The sequence below is a fragment of the Ursus americanus genome, chromosome 14 (assembly GCF_024610735.1).
Source record: "Ursus americanus isolate L20-20 chromosome 14, mUrsAme1.1.p, whole genome shotgun sequence".
Lineage (NCBI taxonomy): Eukaryota > Metazoa > Chordata > Mammalia > Carnivora > Ursidae > Ursus > Ursus americanus.
This window is the reverse complement of record NC_142140.1, coordinates 9,068,798-9,088,434: the sequence shown is the minus strand read 5'-3', so window position 1 is coordinate 9,088,434 and position 19,637 is coordinate 9,068,798. Positions and strand designations below refer to the sequence as shown.

At 43.2% G+C, this 19,637-nt stretch overlaps 1 protein-coding gene across 3 annotated transcripts in view; it reads right to left on the bottom strand.

Moving 5' to 3' along the window:
- Positions 1 to 12,184: 12,184 nt before the first annotated feature.
- RAD18 (RAD18 E3 ubiquitin protein ligase) overlaps positions 12,185 to 19,637 on the bottom strand; it is a 107,669-nt gene continuing 100,216 nt past the window's right edge. For all 3 annotated transcript variants that reach the window (XM_087866836.1, XM_087866835.1, XM_045808134.2), the window contains one exon: positions 12,185 to 18,111. Coding sequence is in view for 2 of the 3 variants with exons in the window: in XM_087866835.1 (XP_087722961.1) it covers positions 18,009 to 18,111 (103 nt within the window). In the remaining variant the exon portion in view is untranslated. The remainder of the gene's footprint in view (positions 18,112 to 19,637) is intronic.

Genomic DNA, 19,637 nt, shown 5'->3' with positions numbered 1-19,637 from the left:
CAAGAGGAAAATCTGGCTGAACGCTCTGGAACAGCGGGAGCCTGTGCCTGTCTTTCCCACCGCCAACCCCGACGATGCCAGAGAAAGCGGAGAGCCTCATCACAGAGCTGCACATGCACATGGCCCAGAACTCGGAGAAGTCTAAGTAGGAGAGGGTGGGAGCTGTGCACCAGGATGCTGCCCTAGGTCAACTAGGCGAGGCAGCAGGCCCCCCCCACGTGTGAGCAGCTGCGGTGTCTAGCACGCTGCGCTGGCCTTCAGACCTCGAAAACCGCTGCTCCTTCCTGTCACCTCCCACATCTCACGTGAATTTCTCTTGTGAACCAATCCTAACTGGAACCTCACAGGGAAGGTAACTGCGGGAAATGTGGCTCCACCTCGGCTAAGTTGACTCAGTCCAAACCATATCTTACCTTAACAAAGAAGAAAGTCCGAAGCCAAGGGAATGAGGTTCCAAGGCTGGAATTTCAGATGTAAGTTTTCTGTGCAGGCCTTTTGTGAGGAATTCCCGTAGACGGTACAGCCCCAGGATCTTGGTCCCAAACCTACCCACTCTACCCCTCTGTCACCTGCAGTCCCTTCACAAGCCATCTTTGGCAGTGCCAAGAATCCCTCGCTCTGCTCCTAATGTTTCAACAATCACAGACAGATATTTTGCTCCCAGATCTGGGGTGTCCTCCCCTGGCTGACACCTGCCTCCCTTCATTCTTGTACCACACATAGTCTAAGTGACCTCAAGGAGGTCGCTCAGAGACCCTGGTATACACACTATATACTCAGTACGTGGATCTCCTCTTTGTCCCTGCTAAATGCTTGGTTTCTTCATAACCATTGATACTCAACTCACAGTCAAGGCTACATTCCTATTCCATTGTGAATAGTGGAAAAGAGAAATATTATTTGTATTGAATTGTAATATGTCTCCCTGTACTTTCCACCTATTAGTCTAGATTTTACCACTAGGTCCCATAGGAATAATCAAATTCCCCAGATGCGGTGGTGAAGACTTGCGGGAACTAGAGCCAGACAAACCCAGGTTCCAGGCTTAGCCCTGCCACTGCTGGCTCTGAGCCCTAGCCTCCTGCCCGCTTGTGTCAGTATCCTGTGGGCATCAGCACTGCAGGAGATAACAGTGATTTCCTCTTTCCCTGTGCTTCGGTTTCCTCATCTGTAATGGCACCCGTGAGAATTTGCAAAAGAAAACGCAGCACAGCGCCTGGCACACTGAGGGCCCAGCAGACACCAGCTTTTATTACCCACAGGTACTAGTGTCCCGAAGAACATGGCCCTGGTTCACATCTTGGTTCTCAGGCCACTCGCCTTCCCGGACTGGGAGTGCCGCTGCGGGACCTTCACCTCTCTGAGGGGTCTTCCCTTGCCTGCCTCCCGTCCTGTCCTCATCACTTTCCGCTGTCCTCCACTCCCGGGGCTGACTAACACCCGGGGCTACTGGGATGCAGAAGCTGGGAGGGCGCTGTAGCAGGAACGCGCTGAGTGTTCACATCTGGAAGGAATGGGGCGTGCCTGGGGGCGCTGAGAAGGGCTGTCCTGGAAGTGAGCAGGAGGGGGCACCGGCTGGCGGGGGCAGCAGTGGGGGCAGGGATCTGCACGCAGCGGCGCGGATGATGCCCTGGCCCCTGCCCAACCCTGCGCTCACTGCTCCCTTCAGCCTGGCAGGAAGCAGCTGAGGGAGATGTTCCTTCAGCATCATCAATTCCCCACAATTTCCTACTCCTCCTTGACCTAGAAAAACAGACCAGCGGAGAAATGTCGTCCCATCTGGAGTGACAGAGAGCTCTGGGAAATAGTTCACTTTAGCTCTTAAGGAAGCCCTGGGAGGAGAAATGAAAAGGGCAGAACAAGCAAGGCAATATGCACTTTATAGCAGTCACTGGCTCCCAGCATGTCCTGGCAGGACGGATCATTCTATGGCGAAGACGACGGAGGCTCAGAGAAGGAAAATGATTAGCCCTAAATCTCATGGGAGAGTTGAGGCAGAGCCCGGCTTATGGCGCAAGCGTCCTCTGTCTCCTGTAATCGAACCTTCCGTATTTCCTCCTTACCCCACCCCCTTGTGTGTACACGTGTACATATACATATGTGTACACATAGACACATACACACATGTAGAGGATTCCTGATGGATGCATTAGAGACAATTTAGAAATTAAAAAAAAAAAAAGAAAATCATCTAAAATACCAAAATTCAGAAATTACACGTTGGGGTGTTTTTTTTTCTATGTATACACAGAATACATGAATAATATACAATATACATTTTTAAGCACTGGAATTTAGTATAAATATAGATTTACAATTTCTTTTTTTTTTCTTTTTAAAAATATTTTATTTATTTATTTGACAGAGAGAGACAGCCAGCAAGAGAGGGAACACAAGCAGGGGAGTGGGAGAGGGAGAAGCAGGCTCCTAGCGGAGGAGCCCGATGTGGGACTCGATCCCAGAACGCTGGGATCACGCCCTGAGCCAAAGGCAGACGCTTAACGACTGTGCCACCCAGGCGCCCCGACAATTTCTTTTGTTCATTTACTATATTATGAAGTGTATCTACAAATATTCTTCCGAAACATCTAATAGCTTTAAAACACAACATCATATACATGGACCATATTTATTTAACTCTTCCCCTACGGATGATCTTGAGATTATTTTTATTATTTTGCGATTTAATTAACAAGACGATGGGCAACTTCCACTTCCAGCCAAGTGGAGAAATAGAGATCAGATTTATTCTCCTGCCTGATAAAAAGTTTTTAAAACATGCAAGGAAAAAAAAAGTTTTTAAAACAACAATTGTCAAGAAACTGGCCGTGAGGCATTGAAGGATAGTGATTCCTGGGATGTGGGAAACCACCAAGGGCATATGGGCTGCTCCAGCTTGTCACCCTGCAAGAGCTTTCGGGTCACAGTGCAGGGATGGGGAACCCAAGCAGAGCTTGCTAAACTCCCTGAGATGACCAGATGCAGCTAGGAGTCCAGAGAGACCAGTTAGAGACACAAAGAGATGTCTGCACAGAGAGCAAGCCCTGGAGACCTGCAGAGGGCCCGTCATCAGGAGAATTATTATTAGCACATGTAAGAAAACTACTGAAGGCTGTAGAAAGAACTATTTGAAAATATTAGAGGTAGCAGCGCCCAGCATTCACATACAGCTGGAAACTGCTCATCTCCACAACTGGACACAGCCTATTTCCGCCAGCCAGACTGGAAATATTCGTGATTTACGGGGCATTCAGCACAGTAATCAGGAAGGTCTTGACTCAATAATGGAGAAACCAGCCTTAGACTGAGCCTTGTTCTGAACCCACCAAAAAATTCTTAAGAACAAGACCCAAAAGAATCAAGTTGTTTCAGGTTACTCAAATGCATCCCAGAAAATTGATCAAGATTATTTACAAGGATACAAAAACATTCAGGACCCAACAAGGTAAAATTCACAATATCTGGCATCCCATAAAAAATTACCAAGCAGGCCAAGAATTAAGAAAATACAACCCATAATGTAGAATTCTATCAATTAAAAATGATCCAGATATAACACAGGTGTTAGAATTAGCAGAAAAGTTCATTAAAAGTTATTATAACTGCATTCCATGTGTTCAGATAATTAATTAGAGACACAGAAGAGACAAAAAAGATCCTAATCATTTTCTAGAAATGAAAACGAAAATGTCTGAGGTGAAGAGTTCAGTGGGTGCAATTAAAGGCAGATTGAAATTGCAGGGAAAAAGATTAAATAACTTGGAGTGTGGCAATACAAGGCATACAAAAGGAAACATGCAGAGAAAAAAATTGTAATGACAAGAACAACAGTGAAATATGGCACAGTTTCAATATACATGTAACTGAAATCCTCAAAACAGGGGAGAGAGAGGGGAGGACAGAAGAAATAATTGTCAAACTTTTCTAAATTTGATGAGAATTATAAACGCACAGATCCAAGGGGCTCAACAAACCCCAAGCACAAGAAACATGAAGAAAACGACACGGACGCAGATGGTCAGAGGCATCCTCTGGAGACACTGCAGTATCAGTCCCAGGCCCCACAATAAAATGAGTCAAATGAATTTTTTGGTTTCCCAGTGATATAAAATGTATGTTTATACTATACCGCAGTCTATTAAATGTGCAACAGCATTATGTCTAAAAAATGTACATACCTTAATTAAAAAATATCTTATTGCTTCATCAAAAAATTAAAATTAGAAATACCATGCAATCCCCTAATTCCATTACTGGGTATTTACCCAAAGAAAACAAAAACACTAATTTGAAAAGATAGAGATTTACATACCCCTATGTTTATTGCAGATTATTTACAATAGCCAAGATATAGAAGCAACCTGTGTCCATTGACAGATAAATGGATAAAGACTATGTGATATAAATATACACACACATACATACGTCCAATGGAACATCATTCAGCCAAAAAAAAAAAAAAAAGATGGAGATCTTACCATTTGTGACAACATGGTTGGACTTAGAGGGTATTATGCTAAGTGAAATAAAGACAAATACCATATAATTATACTTATATGTGAAATCTAAAACAAAAAAAAGCAGGAACAGGCCCATAAATACAGAGAACTGGTGATTGTCTGAGGGAAGGGTGGTGGGGGATGGGTAAGATGGGTGAAGGGGCGGGGAGATACAGGCTTCTACTTACGGAATGAATAAGTCACAGGGATGAAAGGTACAACATAGGGAACACAGCTAGTGAGGCTGTGATAGTGTTGTATGGTGACAGATAGTAGCTACACTTGTGGTGAGCAAAGCATGATATAGAGAGATGTCCAATCACTGTGTCACATATCTGAAACACATGTAACATTGTATGTCACCTATACTTCAATTAAAAAAAATATTGCTAAAAAATGCTAACCGTCACCTGAGCTTTAAGTGAGATGTAATCAATGACCCCAGATCACCATAATAAATAATAATGAAAAAGGTTGAAACATTGCAAGAATTACCCAAATGTGACAGAGATAAATGGTGAGCAACTGCTGTTAGAAAAATGATGCTGATGTCTAGTTTAATGCAGGGTTGCCACAAGCCTTCAATCTGTAAAAAAAAAAAAAATGTAACATCTGCAAAGTACAATAAAGTGAAATACAATAAAGCAAAGTATTCCTGTATTACATTCACATCTAATAAAAAAGAGAAAATCTTAAAAGCAGCCAGAAAAAAGGACATGTTACATACAGAAGAGCAGAGAGAAGGATGGCAGAAACTTTCTCGCAGGAAGCAAAGCAGGTGAGACGACAATGGTGCAATATTTTAAAATACTGAAAGAAGAAAAGTCAACCTACAATTCTATACTCAGATAAGATTCTCATAAAATTGAAAGACATCCAGGTTGGAAAGAAAGAGAGAAAACTGTCTTGATCAGCAGACTACACGATTCTCTACATAGAAAATCTAATAGAATCTACAAAAAAGCTACCAAACTAGTTAAGTTCAGCAAGATTGCGAGATACATGATCAATACGAAAGATCAATTCTATCTCTATAAGCTATCAGTGCACAATCAGAAACTGAAATTTAAAAAAATATACAATTAACTCTTATAACTCAAAGATTAAGAAAAAATTAAAAATAGGCAAAGAATCTGAATAGACATGTTTCCAAAGGAGACACACACAGAATTGGCCAATAAGAACATTAAAAATATGCCCAACATCACTAGTCACCGAGGAAATGCACAAGAAAACCACAATGAGATACCACGTCACACTCACTATCACGGCTATAATAGAGAAGACAGATAATGACAAATGCTGAAAGAATATGGAGAAACTGGAACTCCAATTCAGTGCTAGTCACTTTGGAAAATGTTTTGGCAGTTCCTCAAAACAAATTAAAGAGAGTTACCATGAAATCTCGAAATTCCATTCCCAGATATATACCCAAGACAAATAAAAACATACGTTCACATAAAAACTTGTACACAAATGGAACATTATTGCGTAATAGTCAAAATGAGTAGAAGCGACTCAAATATCCATCAGCTGATGAATGGATCAACAACACATGCAATGAAGTAACACTAAGCAATAAAAAGAAATGAACTTCTGGTACACACTACAACATGCATGAACCTTAAACACCTACGCTGAGTGAAGGAAGCCAGATGCAAAGGGCCACGTATGGTATGATCCCATTGATATGAAATGCACAGAATAAGGAAATAGACCAACAGACAGTAGATTAGTTGTTGTCTGGGGCTGGGAGGGATAGGAGAGCAGTGGGTGACAGACAAGGGGTGAAGGGACAATGACAATGTTCTAAAATTAATTATGGCAATGGTTGCCTACACTGTATATACTAAAAACCACTGAATAGTATGTTTTAAATGAATGAATTGAACATTAAGTGAATTGTATCTCAAAAAAGCTGTTAAACAAAGTTGGTCTCCAAGAGGTAGGATTCCCAGGAATTGGTTCTGATCCTTATATGAATCTCCATGGAATCCATGGACACAACCCAGTTGATATTTCCTCCATTTCAACTTTTTCATCCCTCTTGTTCCCTCTATTGTAAGTCTCCTAAGTCTAGGTAATTAGCCCACCTACTGAGCCCACAAGTTGGTGGGTGGCAGCTTCAGGACGTCCTTACTGGTGCCTCAAAGAAACTTGCCAGCAGCCCCTCAGAGCAGGAGCCCTTTCTCTCCAACCAGCAACAAGGCAAGACTCTCAGACTGGCCAAAGAAACTGCATGTCACCAGGATACAGGCAGCCCCATAGTCACTGTGTGCCCTCTCTTAAGGTTCCAGAGACTCTTCCCACCTTTGAGTTGTCCAGTCTCAGAGGCTGCATTCTTTATCCTGCTTCTGAAGCACCTGAAACCCGTTCTTTCCCTTCCTGATTGACAGCTGAGCAGGGAAAAAGCTTCTCTTTCCCTTTGCGGACCAGTGGGTTACCCATCAATTCCAGGATCCCCCTCAATTTGAAGCTGGACTGGACACTAGCTCTCATTCCACAAGGGAGGGCCCCCTGAGGAGTGTCCATCTCGGGAATGCCCTCTGCAGCCCTGACCTCCACCCTTCTGAGGGCGAGGAGCCTCTGGCCTCTGACTGGAGCAGCCCCACGGCTGGGGTGTGCCACACCAGGGAGGACGTCAGATGACGGAGCTTAACTAGGGAGCCTCCAGCTCACCCTTTTACCACCGGGGAAGCCGAGACCTTGAGTGACCGTTGTTCAAGTTCTCCTTCTGCAATTCCTGCCTCTGAAGTGGGAACTTCCCCGCCATCCCAAGGAAGTAGAGGAAAGAGCCCTTCTGGGGCTCTGGACAGCTGTGCCAACAGACATCAGCAGAATGTACTCAGAGGCACTACTTTCCACCTCCCTCAAATGCCCAGTGTAGGCCGGTGGTCAGGGGTCCTTTATGAGAAGAGTGGCTCCTCCTTATATCTCCCCCTCCCTGCTCAGTTCAGAACAAAGAAGACACAGACCCCCAAGCCCAGGAGGGCTGGGCCAGCAGGCCAGGGAGCAGTGGGTCTCCTCTCAGGGCCTCTGTATGGTACTCATGGCCTCTGTATGATACAGCCGAGAGGCTGTCCCACAGGGTCCACATTAGTTCTCCTCAGGCTAGAAAGATGGGGCTCCTGGAACAAAGCTGGTGGAGGGAACATCCCACAATGGTATGTCCTTACTAATTTTAAGCAGCTGCCTTCCTCTGCTTCGGTGCCAGGCACTGAAAACATTTTCCTTAATTTTAGGGGCCAACTTTTACTTACTGGGAGACCAGAGATACAATGTTCATGCTGTCCTAAGTGCACACAGAAAGAACCCCAAATATCTCCTATGAAGGCCTTGCCCTTCGTCCCCAGGATTATTCTAGTTGTATTGCTCTCTGTGAATTCGCTACATGCTATTCTAATTATCTGCCAACCTGCTTGTCTCTCTACCAGACTGAGTTCCTCCTGGGCAAGGATTGTGACTTATACATCTCTGTATTTCTAGTGTTAGGAAAAAGCACCGCCCAGAGAAGCCCTGAGATAAAGTTGTGCTGAACTACCTGCAGAGCTGGGGTCCAGACCTGGCCTCACTCTGTCCCCATCCATATCATTCTGCTCCACTGGAAACCCCTGGACGAGCAGGGCATCGGGGCTGCAGGGAAAGATTGGGAGTGATTTCTACACTGTGGTCTGAGGCTCCGTCTACCCAAGCCTCCTTCCCTCCCTCCTCTGACAGGTGCCCGAAGCCTCTCCCTGCCTTGTCTTGCTCCCTCACCTTTTATCCCTCATAGGTGTTCCCTCAATAATCTTCTGGCCCAAGTCCGTGTTGGCATCTGCCTCTGGGAAAACCTGAGCTGGAAGAATGTGACCTGGGAGCTCTCAGAGAGGGGATTCGACTGGGAGATAGGGCAGGGTTGGGGCAGCAGGCATTTTCCAGGGAGCCCTGTAAACATCCCATTCCTCACACTCTAAAGAGGCCGGATCAGGCCACTTGATTTACTCACCAGTTTGATATGGTTAGGAAGCTGGAGGTCTACACTGTTTTTTAAAATGAATCACATTATCCAAGGGGTTAAAGACACGGTTTTGGCTGGCAGAGAAGAGACAACGCTCATGACAAGTGCCGCCTAGTAGTTCATTCCCTTGGAAGTGTATGTAAGCTGTGTGACCTGGAGAGTAGCACTCTTTCTCTCTCTACTGAGTACTTTCATTTCTACGACAACAAGGTTGAACTAGGTAGGCTCTGAGGTTGATTTCAAATCCCAGTTTTATGACTTCTTGAACAAAAAGCCTAAAACAATCCCAGGCCTCCTTTTCTTTCATGATCACAACCACAGTAATCCTTCAGACACCCCTTCATCTGTTCCCTGGTGAGAGCGAATCAATATGCTCCGAAAAGCAGGGCTTTGTCTCCAGAACAAAACCTCTGCTCTTCTTGTCACAAAACCTCCAAAGAAAAGACATAGCAATGCTGAACACTTCAAGTTTATTTATTTGTGTTTTTTTTGTAATCTCTACACCCAACATGTGGCTCGAATTCACAACCCTGAGATCAAGAGTCGCGTGCTCTACCGACTGAGACAGCCAGGCGCCCCTGTGCTGAACATTTCAACATGACACAGAGACTCTGAGACCATTTGTTAAACCAAAAGGAAAGCTATTAACAAAATCCTTGAAGGCACCCAGGAAGACAGAGTAATAGCTTTTAGCATTAGGAGTTTCTTATCCATCTTAAGTGAAGATCTGTGTGTCTAATATGCAGGTCAACACAAAGATTCAAAGCAAAATTAAGTTTAGGCCCAAAGAAATAAGACTCTAGGTAAGCATTACATAAAATAGAAAATACTTTCCATGACTGAAGTCCTCATTGATGTTTCCGGCAACATTTTCTAGTTCGGAGAGCGCGTCCGCACGAGAAGAGTAACAAACCTCATAAAGTCAGAAAGCATGTAGTGTTGTAATCAAATAAGCTGACAGTGAAGATTACTGTACAACTAAGTGAAGATACACAGCGTTGTAGTGCGAGTCATGACGATGTGGAATAAGGGACGAGCAGCTCGCATACATGATATAATTGGCGTGATTTTCATCCTGTTGAATCGAGCATTTCTGGGATAGACGTAGAACAGGTAGAAAGGAAGACAGGAGCTGAGGGAAGGAGGAATGGCTGCAATGGCCCCCTGACCCGGCTAAGCCCACCTCTCTGCTCTTCAGCAAGGGCTCATCCAGCTCCTCTTTAGTGCGGACCAGCTGGGCTCCCATGCTGCCTGAACCCCGGGGGTCCCGAGATGAGCACCACAGACATGGTCAGCCCACAGAGGCTCAGGGGCCTCTTGTTCCAGCCACGGAAGACAGACCACAAACAGCTTTTCATTGTTGACCGTTTCAAACACGTACCATGTACCAGACACTCCTGTAGGCACAGCAGACACAGTAGGAGCATGACAGCCCCTCCTCCCACAGAGCTCGTGTTCTGGAAGGGAAACAAACGACAAGCAAGCAGGCAAGAAGTAACTTTGTACAGTATATACAATGAAGAAAGGAAAGCCAAGCCTGGCAGAGAAAGGGACTTGCAGGAGGCAGGGAGGATTTGAGAGAGAGGTCCCGGAAGGCTTCAGTGAGGCGGCATGTGGCGCAGCTCTCTGATGAGCAGCAGGCACCCTGGGAAGATCGGGAGGTAATTCCACACCGAGGAGACACGGTAAAGCCCTGAAGCAGGAGCAAGCCTAGCGTGTTGGCGTGAGCGACTCCACAGTCTGGGTGGCGATGGCCCAGCAAACGGCAAGAGAGCGGACAGGGCTCAGGTCAGCCAGGGCAGCGTAAGTCATGGCCAGTCCAGTTTCTCTAAGAAATTTGGGCTTATTTGAAATATATTGGAGGAGTTGAAGATGATCATTTCTGTCACACGTACTGCATGTGTATTCTTGGAACATGTCTTGACTTCTGTCTCAGTTTCCCTACCTATAAAACTTGGTTGTAATGACTGAGTTAACACTGACAAAGCCCTTAGAACAGTGCCTGGCAAGCACGACACAATGTAATAAACATTAGCTATTACTAAGTTCAGTCATTTACACAGTGATTATTGGTATATTTGGGCTTACTGGACCATCTTGTTTCATGTTTTCACCATGTGCTTTTGTAGTTGTTTAACTTTCTTTTCTGTCTAGCAGTGGTTTGACCAAGTTCCCTTAATCCCATTGTCTGACTTGAAAAATACTACATGGTTTCTATTCATGAATAACTACCCCTAAAAATGTGAGACCCTTGACTTAAAATGTAAAATAGTTCAATGCCTCCCAAACAATACCAAGGGCCTCGGAATATCTTTAATATTCTGGCCTCCCTCTCCCACATGCCATGGTACTACTGTGTGATACTTTCATTCCACCCTGTTTCGACAATACCCCATTTTTCTTTTTCTTTTGGTTTGCCTTTATTTAGATTTGCCAATGTGTTTACCAGTTTCTTTGCTCACAACTGCCTTTTGCATCTCACTCCTCTCCTCTGGGTTCTAGTCCCTTCTTACTAAAGAACATCCTTTAGCAAGCACTGTTGGTCTATCAAAACTTAACAGAATGCAGCCCAGGTCTCTCGATCTAATATCTTGCACAAGGAACATGCAGGTTTAAACATAACTATCCCCAAATTCATCACTACTATATTCTTTTACTTTGCAAGAAAAATCCCAGCCCTGAACAGGGTAGGACTTTAAGAAACACTTATTCATCTCTTTTCCACTTCTGGATAGAAATCAGCAGTAGTCCAAACTGTTTGATCTTGGAACACATCTAGGCAAAATGTGTCTTTACAAAAGCCTGTATTGCGGTGAAACTGTGATGAGATGCGTAAGACGTCATCTGTCACAGTCTACCTTAGCCCCACGTCCTCCTTCAAGCTTTCAGCCTACTTAGATAACTCAATGCCATGAGCTGAAAATACAACATAAATTGCTCTATAGAGATGTCATGGTTTCAGAAATTAATGCTGCCGAATAAGAATATTTAACAGCTTCGTTCAACTACAGAATACCTTCTGGGTGTTCTGTGGTTCAGACATGCTGTTCGGCATAGAAAAGTCAGGACTACTCTAAAAGGTACACACACAAAAATATATAAAATTCCTTCAAGATTGTGATGCGGTTCTTACACAACCAAAATGAAGTAATAATACCATATGGAAGTCTGGCGTTTCACTTACGAAACTTACAGTTTCAAAGCTGTAATACAGGGACCAAAAAAAGTACTCCTGAGCCCAGCTGGACCCCCATTCAAGTAAAGACATTCATAAGAGTATGCCAACTTTGTCACCTGTTCATCCGGCACCCAAAGCAGCTGGACTCTTCTCTGGACAGCACTAGAAAAATGACAGCTCTAGAATATTGCCAAAAAATGTATTCAGCTTGGGTATGAAATGTTATAAAAGGGTTCTTTGTAGTCATCGCCCTCAGAGATCCTAAACACAGTATTAGTATACCCAAAGTATTTTGGCCTTTTGTTTGCTGATAACCCTACAGAACTGTCTTTTGTCAGTCCCTGTCAATTGTGGACCCATCGGCTTTGATAGCTAAAAGAAGTAGCAGCCATATGAAAGCTTTTGCTCTTGCTGTGAAATTCCCACAAAGAGCTCCAATACATTTCTTAACGACCATTATTTTAAGGCACAGACTAAATTCTCTTTAGAATTTAATATCCTAATGTCCTCTTTTGAAAAAAAACCTGCCCATATATTTTGTTTAGAGCTAATGTTTCAACAATTACAGTTCTGGGAATCTAACAGAAGGAAGTAATTCTATTGTTATCTCTAACTGGGAAAAACTGGCAGTAAATTCAACGTCCAGGAAAAGAAGACTGCAAACGTGGCACATGATCCAGATGGGTTCATGACACAGTCACTAAAGAGTATTGATAATGTACTGTGAAAGTGTTCTGTGGCAAAGTGATAAAAGCAGTGTGTGTGTGTGGAGCATGGAGTCAGTCCTGGCTGAGTCATATGTAATTCCGACTTGTCCAGCTTATCTGACATAGTTGTGAACTTAGTGGACACATAGGCACCTATTTGCATAAGCTGACTTCGATGAGTATTTTAATAATTTGTATTCTGGACCAAAAAAGTCAGAAGATACATGCACAGTTTCTTGGGGATGAGGACACAGAGGACAAAGTGGGACTATGGTGATTAACATTATCCTCTTGGACTGATTCTTAAGCTCCCTACAGAGCTGATGGGCAAAACAAAATCCCTTTATTATATATTTTCATAGGGCCATGTACCTCTGCTTTATTTCAGTTATCACAACAGTATTCTGTATAATTATTTAATTAATGTCCATCTGCCCGTCTGGTCTGTAAGTCCCAGGGAAGGGTTTGTCTGTTCTGCACTACTACCTGACATGTAGTCATGACAGTCAAGGAAAGGCAGGGGCGGGAAAGAAGAAAGAGAAGGTAAAGGGGAAAAGGAGAAAGAAAAAGGGGTAAGGAAGGAAGGAGAAGCAGCAAAATGTTTATGAAGGACACAATGGTTCCAGGGGACAGCACACTCTCAGACTAAGAGAGCACATTTTCATTGTTTCCACTTAGAACACAGGAAGGCCAAGACTCAGTGAAATCAACAGGAAGGAGGCAGGGGGATGCCTTGGCACGTGGCAGGTCAGGACATGGCAAGTCAGGATTCTCTGGCAGGACCAGTGGTGTGAGAGCATTGGCAAGGGTGACAGATGCCCAGGAGGAATGTGGCAGGAGAGCAGCAACACACTGAGGCATGGATTTGTTCCTGTATTTTCAGTAGTCTGAGGCCAGGGATACCTGGACATCTGGGAAGGGGATGAGGAAATGCCCCCATGATGCCTAAGTGTAGGTGGGGAAATGAAGCCAGTAACAGAGACGTCAACGCCAGTATGATCTGTTTATACCTCAAGCGGCTATTACTAAGGACATCTGATTTACCCAAAAACTAAAACCAAAGAAAGGTTATCAAAATGGTCATGAATTCAATGGTTGTGATGGTTTTTCCCCTCCAATGTTCATAACTAGTTACTTTTATAATAAAAAGAAACACATAACAGGAAAAACTGTGTCTCACTTGAAGAATTGCTATTTTCTTTTGGCAGATGGTAAGAATTTTGTAACCCGCTGTTCCTGCTTTTTCCCCAGTTCTAATAAAACTCAAGAGTCAAATTTTTACTTCAACCACAGCAACGATTAGTGTAGTAATCTAGATAATTGCTCTTTTCACATTCTATAGGGCCAAGGGCCAACAGAAAAAAAAATTCTCCAAAAGCTTCTCTATTTTGTTTACTACTGTTGACAGAATCTTTACCATGCTGGGGAGGAAAATTTTTTCTCTACCCTTCAAAGGTTCTTCCAGCTGGTGTAACAATTAAGTTGACATGAGGCAGATTAGCAAGAGAAAATCAAATTTAATTTTGTATGGGAACCCCACATATGTGAAAGGTTCAAAGACAGAAAGAAATGGGATAGAGCCCTGGGGTTTCAAAGAGGAAGAAAGCAATTCACAGGGCAACAAGAAAAAGAGCAGACGTTTTAGATGTAGTTAGATGTTTACCTGAGATAGGTTACTCAGATAAAATTTTATCTCTGGTATTAACTTTAAATCTGGGAAAGACCCCCAGTTTAAATTCTTATGATAGTTAAGGAATGGCAAAAAGTTTCTCTTGGGCCTACAGGGTCTCAATTGCTTTCAGCTCAATTACCACATGCCAAAGTGGCACATTTTAGGATTTTATGGAGACTTGCTCTGAAGCTCTTCAACCACATGAGATAGATCTTAAATATATACCATCCTCACTATACTACTCACACTGTCATACATGTATGAATTACTTTTTCAACTAGACCAGGGACCCTCAATGAGAGGTATAAAGAAGTGAGAAGGGATTAGAAGATGAAAGCATGGCCTGACAGACCAGATCAACCTGAAGGTCCCTTTCTGGACAACACAGCAGCTTACTTGCACCCTCCCCAAACCACAGGCATCACTGCCATTGTTGGATGACATACTCATGGGAGCTGTTATACCCTGAAGGGGAGTTAGGAGGTAAAAAGAATTAATAACCAGTGATGAGGATCATGTTTTCCCTAAAAGATGAATTTCAGAATCAAAAGCTTATTGGTTTCAATCCTGGATTTAACACTTACCCTATGTTCCTCATTTTTAAATGAATATAAACATCCCTTTCTTTTAATATATGAATATTAAATATATTCTAAGTGCTAACAAATTGAGCTCAGTAAATGCCCTTTAAGCATTATTTTTCAAGTAGACTTGAGAGCTCCTCTACACTGGAGTTTCTCAATCTTGGCACCATTGACAATTTTAATGGACCAGATAATTCTTAATTGGGAGGCGGGGTGCTATGGGTTAAGTTGTGTTCCCTAACCCTGCCACACATATATTGAAGTTGTAAACCCCAGCACCTCAGAATGTGAATGCCTTTGGAAACAGGGTTTTTAAAGTGATAATTAAGGTAGAGTGAAATCATATGAATTGGCCCTGATCAAATATGACTGCTGTCCCTTTAAGAGGAGATTATGACACAAACATGTGCAAGCAAGAGGAAAGATCATCTAAGGACACAGCAAGAAGGTGGTCATGTGCAAGCTACAGAGAGAGAGAGATCTCAGAAGAAACCAACCCTACTGACTTCATCTCGGACTGCCACCCTCCAAGAACAGGGAGGGGAAAAAATTCTTTTGTTTAAGCCATCCAGTCCATGGCACTTTGTTATGGCAGCCTGAGCAAACACTGCATGAGGGTTGCCCTGTGTGTTGTAGTATGTTCAGAAGCATCCTTGGTCTCTCTACCTACTGATACCAGTGGCAATCCCCTAACCCCAAAGTTGTGACACCCAAAAATGTCTCCACATATTGCCAAATGTCTCCTAGGGGCAAAATCTTCCTCTCTGCCCTAATGAGAAGCAGCCCTACAGAGAACCACCTTTTCAGATGTCCTCTGGTCTCCTGTTTTCCCAGGGTTCCATGATGCAGGAAACAAAGGCAGAAAAAAAATTATTACGTTTCCTTACTACCTATAGCCCATTGACAAGTCCTTGAAACAGTCAGAATGACATACATCTCGGAACTCAGCTGTCTTGAGGTTAATACTTTGCTAAGGGCAAAAGGCAATCTTAGTCCGACCCCCGGGATCCTGTAAGTCTACTTCAACATATAAAAATTCCTTTGGAAACCTCCTTTATCTCTACCTCCACAAGATACAGGTTGGCAATCATGCTCCAAGCATATGACTCACCAATATACATCTGAAAAGTCTCATGACTGAGTTTTTACTAAACAATAATAAGTGACCTTTTCCTAACAATAGCTAGCCCCCTAGGATCCTGGAAATCTGGTTGTCAAAATACCTGGGAGGCTTATGTTATCCCTAACCCCCTCTCAACTTCAAAGTATATAATGGGCCACTCTTCATGACCCCAGTGCGGCTCTTTCTGACCACAGGTCCTGTCCCCGAGCTTTAATAAAACCATCTTTTTGCATCAAAGACGTCTTAAGAAATCTTTCTTGGCTGTCGGCTTTGAACCCTAACGTCTTTTGTACATCACCCAGCAGTGATGGCTACGTAACTAAGAAGATAATCAAATATTTTCTGAATAAAGTCACTTGCCTGGTTCCCTATCTTGGGTCTCACTACTCCCTTGCAACCTCTTTTTGCTGTGTTTAAAAAAAAAAAAAAAGAAAAAGAAGTAACAGGCCCAAAATAAAGTCACTTGCCCCCTCAACAGCAACCAAAACTTAATTGCACTGCAGGAATGTGACCTTTAACCAGTCAATCTGAAATTTCCTGATCAGCATTACTGAGGTCATCTGCATGACAGACCCCAGCCCTTCCCCCAAAAGGTGACCTTGCCTACACCTATCTTTTCTTGTCTTTGGCTAATGACGTCCATCCTTCCTTCCCACCCTGTTTCTAAGCCTTTAAAAACCATCCATTTTGTACAGCGACTTGGTGCTCCTTTCTACGTGTAGATGGGATGCTGCCTGATTCATGAATCCTTGAATAAAACCAATTAGATCTTCATATTTACTTGTTTGGATTTTGTTTTTTACAGCTGCAATTACAGTAATTACTTCCAGTTTAATTTCTAGTAGGCTGTGCAATTTTTAATGAAGCAGTTTTCATTTTAGCATAATTTCTGGCAATTCAGTGATGTAAATATCACATCAATGTTAAACCTTATTTTGCTTGATACTGCTAACTTACCTCACATCAGATCCTTTGATAGATTCAGTGAGTGGTGCTACTTTTAGTTTCCTTAATGCACCACTCATAATTTAGCAGATGAAAGGACTATGACAAATTCTTACATAACCATTTGAAGTTCAGGGAACTCAAAAAGAAAACAAATGGCCATTTAAGTGTGCAAGCACTGAACTCTAAGTCATAATGAGACTCCACATATTATCCAGAAACCCAAAAGCATACCAAAAAGCCAAAGTCAATGGAGACATTCTTTGGAAAGGGGAAGTCACAAACGTCTCTCTGGCACACTCGTAAATTTGTTGTCTTAACATTGGCGCGTGTGCTGTCATGTTATTTGAAAGCTGATGTGTTTGGGCTGGGAGTGATGTGCGGGCAGGGGTGGAGAGGGCTGACTCCGAGATGCTGAAGAGCGGCATGAGGAACTCTGGTGGAACTGGGAACTGGTGGACATTTCTCACAGAGACAATTTCTGATCAAGTCTTTCCAATGATTTGTAGCATGTACTCAACTATTCATAAGACACTATTTCCAGGACATTATTTTAAATTGATACAGTCTATTCATTTACAAAATTCATTTATTGCATTCTTTTTGTTTAATAGCTGGGAGTCAGAGTGGTAAAGATTTGATTTACCCAAGTGAAAAAAAAAAAGGACTAATATCATTTTGAAGTGCCATTTCCAAAGAATATGCCCACGTTTCAAAGTCAGTGTTTGTGATTTTTAGTTTTGATACCAACATCCTACTCCAAGTGACAAATGACTACATTAAACTCAGGCAATGACCATCACATAACTGCTATGACAGGCATGCTGGCATCCGGGCATCAGGAACTGACACGCACCAAAGAGGTGATTTATGACAACCTGCCTTTTCAGAAATACAAAGGCTCTTTACTCCTCAGCTGCTCCTTGTGACAGAGAGGTTGAAAAGAATCCTTTTCTCAAGTTAGTTTCTACATGGAAGAGGAGAATGCCTTAAGGATATCCTAAATTTAGAAACAAAATGACACAAAACTCTTTGTCACAATGTCTGTGTACTCTGAAAAGTTGGCAGACATGTGGATGTCAATATTTTGAGAGAGACATGGTTTAGAGACAGAGGGTAACTGACCAGGTGAGGATGTTTTAGAACTTATTTTTCCCAGGAAAGGCAAAAAGTATGAAAATCAGCTAACCATCATATTCAGAAGCCAACACCTGCACGTGGGCATTTATGAATATGAAGTCTGTGTGGCAACCCAAAGTGCCACACTCCAATCACCACACTGGAAAAGTCAGCAAAGCCCTCACTAATTCCTATTCCGCTTATTTCTCGGCTCAATCTCAGCACCCTCTGCTGATCTTGTACGACGATTCTGTCTTGGACTCATTTCTGTGTCCTGAAGATCATTTCTGAAAACAGAAAAAAGGAAACAGCATCTCAGAAAATAAAGATCATGATTATTCTACAGCAGCTTCTAGTTGAGAAGTGCTTTCACACATGCACTATTTCATTTAAACTTCCAAACAGTTCTCTACTCCACTGGCAAGTCTAAAATAATTATTATTACTGTTATTATTATACACATTTTGTAACTGACAAAACAGTGACGAAGCAAAGATTTCAGGCCATAAGTGACAGAAGTAGGAACTGAACCCCTTTCTTCTGAATCAAAATCTAGAATAGCTTTATGCTTTGCTTAACATGAAGAAAACAGCAGGAAAAAAAAAAAAATCCTAACAAGACAAAGTCAGTGTCTAACAAAATCATTCTCTTGACCCTGTCTGAGAGCTGAGGTTGTAAGGCAATCAAGAAAACAAAATTCCAAAGAAAGTTAAGCCCCACCAAAGAGAGGTGGGCCACACAAATTCTCTCACTCTTGAAACAGAACTGGAGAAAGATGGCTGTTGTACAATCAGGTAAGAGGACATGAGCTAACATTTTTAATGAATTCTGAACTATGGGCTGGTACTGAAGGCCCGGACACAAGGAGAAGCCACATGCACTGGCAAGCTCTTTTCCAGGAGCCTCCATCAAGTGCTCATAAGAAAGACTGGGAGCAGTGTGGGAGAATGAGGAAAGCCCACTTTGGTGGCACAGGATAAAGCTGGTGAATGGGGGTGACAGGGGTCAGGCAGAAAGGCCTATCTCTTCCTGGGACTGTTCTCTTCTATGAAGTGAGAGCTTTCAGCTGCTGAGGGAAACTCACTGGCCCATGGGAGTCAGGCAAAGATCTACTACCTCTGGAGGAGGGGCAGAATGCTTGAATGGGAAGTCTGCTTAAATGGGAAGGACAGGAAATCATTTGCAAGAACACCAGCAAAGATTCTTTGGGGAAATGGTAGAAATAGAAACCTCTACCTCTGGAGGAAGGGCAGAAAATCATCTTGGGCCAATAATCTCAAACAACACCAAGCAAAGGCTTAGGCAAGGCAGTGTGACTACCATGGGAGGGCAGAGAAAGCTCCACCCCCGAGATCCAGACACAGAGCCTGCCCAAGACTGCAGCTGGAATAAGACAACAGAGAGCCCCAGCAGGCTCCCACCAGGAGCCAAGCACCAAGTAACAGGCAGTAGCAATAAACTGCTGAGGGAGAGGTATGGACATGGAGAGATGTCCCTCTGGGATGCAGGCATGCAGACAAGGCTGAAAGGTAAATGAGAACAAAATCAGTGAACAAAAGCTTCCCACAGTCCAGCCCCCACACTAAGCACAAGGTAAAAGCAGCCCACTGGTTGAGGAACTTGATGCCTCTGATACCCTGAAGGTCATGTTAGGAACCAGGAAATTACAACCTGGGTCAACTCCCCCACACTAATGGCCTAAGAGAAGAAGAAGCATGCGCATTTCCAGGCACAAACTCTATTTTTACCTCAGTATCTATGTCCCTTCGCAGGATGTCTAGCACCCACACAAAATGTACAATGCACAAAGAGG